This window comes from Trichechus manatus, unplaced genomic scaffold, assembly GCF_000243295.1.
Source record: "Trichechus manatus latirostris isolate Lorelei unplaced genomic scaffold, TriManLat1.0 scaffold00030, whole genome shotgun sequence".
Classification (NCBI taxonomy): Eukaryota; Metazoa; Chordata; class Mammalia; order Sirenia; family Trichechidae; genus Trichechus; species Trichechus manatus.
This window is the reverse complement of record NW_004443966.1, coordinates 16,448,221-16,453,577: the sequence shown is the minus strand read 5'-3', so window position 1 is coordinate 16,453,577 and position 5,357 is coordinate 16,448,221. Positions and strand designations below refer to the sequence as shown.

Sequence of the window (5,357 nt, the reverse complement as noted above, 5' to 3'; positions counted from 1 at the left end):
CAGTCGCCGCCGCCCGCCTGGCAGGGCCTCGCGGCACGGGGGCTCGGCGGCGCCGCAGTCCCAGCCGGTCCGCGAGCCATGGCCCAGCCCGGCGAGGAGGCTCTATCCAGGCCCGAGACGGCCGTGCAGATCCGCGTCGCCATCCAGGAGGCCGAGGACGTGGAGGAGCTGGAGGAGGAGGAGGAGGGGGCGGACACGCGGGTCGCTGGGGACCCGGCTCGGTATCTCAGTCCCGGCTGGGGCAGCGCCAGCGAGGAGGAGGCGAGCCGCGGGCACAGGTAGGCGCGGGGCGCGGGCCTGGCTGGGGAGAGGGGTGCCGTCCCGTGGGGCGCCGGGCCGCAGCCTCGGATCCTCGAGCCCCGGCGGAGTGAGTTCGGGGAGCTGACGATGCTCGACAGCTTGGCAGGCAGAGGGGGTCTGAGTCCGCTCCCCGCTAGGGAAGCAGCCCTTGGGCCGTCTGAATGGGTCAGAACCCGGCTTTCGCCATTGTCGCAACCCGGGTCCGCAGTTTGGTAACGGGACCAAGGCTTCCAGGGCGGACAGCGGAGCTCTGAGGGGCCTGGACTTGGGGATACTCTAGGATCCAGAGGAAGCCCTCTCTGGGGCATCTTCGCCATCTCCTTCTCACCGAGAGCTCACCCGAAGACACACAACACGGCCCATCCCAGCCTGGTCTTCACCCCTGAGGCTGACCCGCAACCCCGTGCGAGAGGATCCCCGTACCCTTCACTGTCCTGATCGGCCTGTCTCCTCATCAGTCCAAATGGCTTCGCTCAGTGTCTGGATGGTGGGAGGTCAGGCACAGCTAACACTTGCTGATGGGGGATCCACCAGGAGCGATTCTCGTGGTGTAAGGGGGCTCTCTTGTTCTGATTTAAGATTAGTTCAGGGCTTGCTGCTTGCATCCCCTCCCCGCCGCCACTCCCCGCCATGGGGATTCCCGTTTTCACGCAGCCTTCTCCACCTGACTTCTATGCCTGCATCAACATCTTGCTACCTTGGGGTTGGGTTTCTGGGTGATGGGTGTCTGGAGCTTCTATGACACCTGTAACCTTGCCTCTGGACTGTAGGCTTTGTCATCAGCCACACACCTTAGGCTGTGGTCCACTAATGCCCAGGCCCTTCTGAAATGTGGTTTTGTTCTTGCTGTGGAAGAAAGATACATTATGGAGTATCCACAGGAATGAGAGTGGGCAGTAACAGAACTTGCACATTCTGGCAAATGCCAACAGGCATTTATTAAGAGCCCTCTTTCTTCCGGGATTCTGTGTCCAGGCTTTTAGCTGTCACGACTCTGCAGGATAATTTCCTGGCAGGCCTAGATCTACTTCATTGGCAGAATACTGAATTCAAGGGTACAGGGGCCCTGGGGCCAGAGCCATTCCCCATCACTGGCCGGCCCTTCCCAGTGGAAAGGGTCAGGACTTTGGGACCCAAAGATTCCGAGTAATCCATTGGCGACAGGGCTGTTCGAGTTGAGAAGCCCAGTCCAACAGTGTAGGGCAGGAAAGCTGGACCACAGTACGTGGCACAGCAGATATATCAGCACTTTACATACCGTAAAGCCTAATTCATTCATTCATTAAGCTCTTTGCTAAGTATTGAGATGATAGCAGTGATGAATCCATAGTCACTGAGCTTGAGCAGCTCACAGTTTTGAGGAGAAGATAAACACCTACTCAGATAATTTCAGAGCTCATGGTAAAATAGCCCGCGTGGTTTATCTTTCTGACTTTATTTGCCTGTGACTACGGCGAAGAGTGAGAGTGGTGCCCTGGCCTGGGGTCTGAGTTTTGGGGATTGTACCATTAACCTGTTGCTGTCGAGTTGATTCCGACTCATAGCGACCCTATAGGACAAGGTAGCACTGCCCCATAGGGTTTCCAAGACTATAATCTTTACGAAAGCAGCCACATCTTTCTCCTGAGGAGCAGCCAGTGGGTTTGAACCGCTGACCTTTTGGTACGCAGACGAGCGCTTAATCACTGCACCACCAGGGCTCTTTATTGTACCATTAGCAGAGACTAAAGCCCTGTTTATTTCTTGGGCCTGGAAAGATGCTGATCCTCAGTACTGGTGGGCCTCTTGCCCGCACCTTTCCCATTCTCACCTCCAGAGCTGCCCTTCTTCTCTCTCAGCTCCAACAGCTTGAGTCTCTTGGAATGTTCAATCTGAAGCACTTCCTGCTGCCCACTGGCATAGAGTTGACCCCTGAAAGCCCCTGGGGCTCTTCAGAGTAGGGGAGCTGACGGAGCTCAGCCAGCAGCGATCCAGAGCACCAGGAGACCCAGCCAAGTATGGGATCCACACCGTCTCTGCTTGGGCCCAGTCTGGCACAGCAGCAGTGACTGCCCCGTGTGAGCATTTCATGGCTCCTGGAACCTACAGAAGAAAGCCCTGGTTCCTAAACCTGCTCGTTATGTGGCACATCATCCCCTCAACTCACTGCTTGCTTCCTCGCCTCTCGACATTTCATGCTCTAGTGGAACCATCCCCTTCTAGCTCCCTGAGCGCAGCATGCCTTTGCATTCCTACCTTTAAGTTCCTCTGATTGATTGATTTCCAAACAAAAACCCGTTGCCATGGAGTGGATTCCAACATGGTGAACTCATGAGCTGCAGAAGAGTAGAACTGCTCCTCAGGAGTGACATAAACTATTAAGTACTGGACTACTAGCCAAAAGGTTGGTGGTTCGAACCCACCCAGAGGCGCCTTGGAATACAGGCCTGGTAATCTGCTTCCGAAAGGTCACAGCCTTGAGAACCCTATGGAGCAGTTCTACCCTGCACCCATGGGGTCGCCATGAGTTGGAATCGACTCAAGGGCAACTGACAACAACAATCTTTATGGAAGCCATTCTTCCAAGGGGCCACTGGGTGGGTTCAGACTGCCATCCTTTAAGTTAGCAGTCCGGCGCAAACCAGAGGGAGCCTTTGAAACTTCACTGCCTCTGCTGTACCACCCCCAGCTCCTGCCTCAAAGCTGGATTTGTTTTCTCGCCTCTGTTGCTGTAGTACTCTTTATATTTCATGTCTAGCACTGAAACCACATTTGTAATTAGAGTTCTTTTTCATGGAGAATTTGAGTTCCAGGAGTTCAGGGACCATGCCTGCTGTGTTCTCATTGTATCCTCATCACCCAGCACAGCACCCAGTACTTGGTAGAAGCTCTGTAAACATTTCTTGAATGAATGCGTATCTCCATCATTGTACTCACTCCACTGTGTTGAAATATTTGTGCATTTCTCTTGCGCTAGACAGTGAGATCCTTAAAGACGGTGACCTTCCTGATTCATCTCCGTATCTCCAGTACTTAGCCCAATATCTTGCTTATATCAGGGGGACAAGGAATAAATGACCAATAAGGAAAAATCTTTACAACCTCCAAGTGTTCATTAGTCTTCTCTCTGCATTCACTAAAAAGGTGTCTTTCTGTTTATTCTCAACTTTTTAACTTAAAAAATTTCAAACATGAAGAAAGTGTGAAAGAATAGTACTGTGAGCATTCATATACCCGCCATCTAGATTTAGCAATTGCTGATGTTTGCTAGGAGCTCTGGTGGTGCAGTGTTAAGCACTCAGCTGCTAACTGAAAGGTCAGCTGCTAACTGAAAGGTCGGTGGTTCGAACCAATCAGCTGCTCCACTGGAGAAAAGACCTGGTGATCTGTTCCCATAAAGACTACAGCCTAGTGTTGTAGAGAAAAACTTGAAGCTGTTTCAAGTTGAAATAGAAGTTTATTAAGGGTTTAAAACAATTGCAGTTGGGGAACCACATAGCCCGTTAAAAATGGAACCAGGTAGTCACGGGGCAGTTTTGCAATACAAGTATTCTGATGGGGTAAAAAGAGGAACCAAACCACAGGAAGGGCAATTACAGGAAAATCAATGAATATTGTAATAATCGCACTGATTGATTACTGATTATTAACAGGTGTAGTTAGTGATTACAGATAGTTTCACACGATGCTTAGATCACGGTCACAAGATGCTTCCATGTAGTTTCTTTGTCTGTCTTGCAAAAATGATCTTGTTGGCAACAGCACCCAGACAGTACTCTCTCTGAGTACGTGTATTTTGAAGGGTGCAGAGGGTCACTTGGGGCGTATGATTTCACATCCTGGTTTTGACCACCGAGGAAAAACATGTTTTTCTCAAAAAATATAGCTGTTAGTCTAGAAATCCAGATTAAAACGAGACAGCATGGTGAGCATATTATGCCTCCATCTCACTGACTGCACTGAAAGTTAACTTTTCCTGAGACACTTGGAACCCCTATGGGGCAGTTTGACTCTGTCCTGTAGGGTCACTATGAGTGGGAATTGACTTGACAGCATACAACACAATATTTTGCTATATTTTTTTGATGGCTATATAATGTACGTGTTTCTCTAATCATTTGAGAGTATATTGTATATAATACTTATACCCCAAATACTTCATTATTCACCTCTTAATAATGACATTCTCTGACAAAACCATAATACTGTTATTGGAATTAAGAAAATTATCTTTAATTCCCAAATGTAATCCCTAATATAATCTAAACGCAAGTTTCAAATTCAAGTTTCCCTAATTGTCTTTTAAAAAAATTTTTTTTATTGTACTTTAGATGAAGGTTTACAGAGCAAATACTTTCTCATTAAACAGTCAGTACACACATTGTTTTATGACATTGGTTAACAACCCCACGACAACCTTGGAAGAACTTTTTTTTTGGTGAAAATATACATAGCCAAATTTACACTATTTCAAAAATTTCTACATGTACAATTCAGTGACATCGATTACATTCTTCCAGCTGTGCCGCTATTCTCACTATCCTTTTCCAAATTATTCCATCACCATTATCTTCAATTCACTGCCCCCTAGACTTCCCATCAAACCTTTTGAATTGCTGTTGTCAATTTGATAGCACATAGATAATTTTTTTTTTGTGTGTGCCTTAGATGAAGGTTTGCAGAACAAATAGTTTCTCATTAAATAGTTAGTATACATATTGCCCTATGACGATGGTTAACAACCCCATGATATGTCAACATTGTCCCTTTTCAAACTTGGGTTCCCTATCACCACCTTTCCTGTCCCCTCCTGCCTTCTAGTCCTTGTCCCTGGACTGCTGTGCCACATTAGTCCCATTTTGTTTTATGAGGCTGTCCAATCCCTGGCTGAATGGTGAACTTCGGGAGTGACTTCACCACTGAGCTAAAAGGGTGTCCGGGGGCCATACTCTTGGGGTTTCTCCAGTATGTCAGGCTAGTAAATCTGGTCTTTTTTTGTGAATTAGAATTTTTTTCTACATCCTTTTCCATCTCTGTCCAGGACCCTGTATTGTGATCCTGGTCAGAGCGGTCAGTGG

General features: G+C 48.4%; 1 protein-coding gene across 2 annotated transcripts in view; it reads left to right on the top strand.

Annotated features, from left to right (window-relative positions):
- The first annotated feature begins 78 nt into the window (after positions 1-78).
- LARP6 (La ribonucleoprotein 6, translational regulator) overlaps positions 79-5,357 on the top strand; it is a 19,721-nt gene continuing 14,442 nt past the window's right edge. For both annotated transcript variants that reach the window (XM_023729633.1, XM_004374807.2), the window contains exon 1: positions 79-278. In XM_023729633.1, coding sequence (XP_023585401.1) covers positions 79-278 — 200 coding nt within the window. The remainder of the gene's footprint in view (positions 279-5,357) is intronic.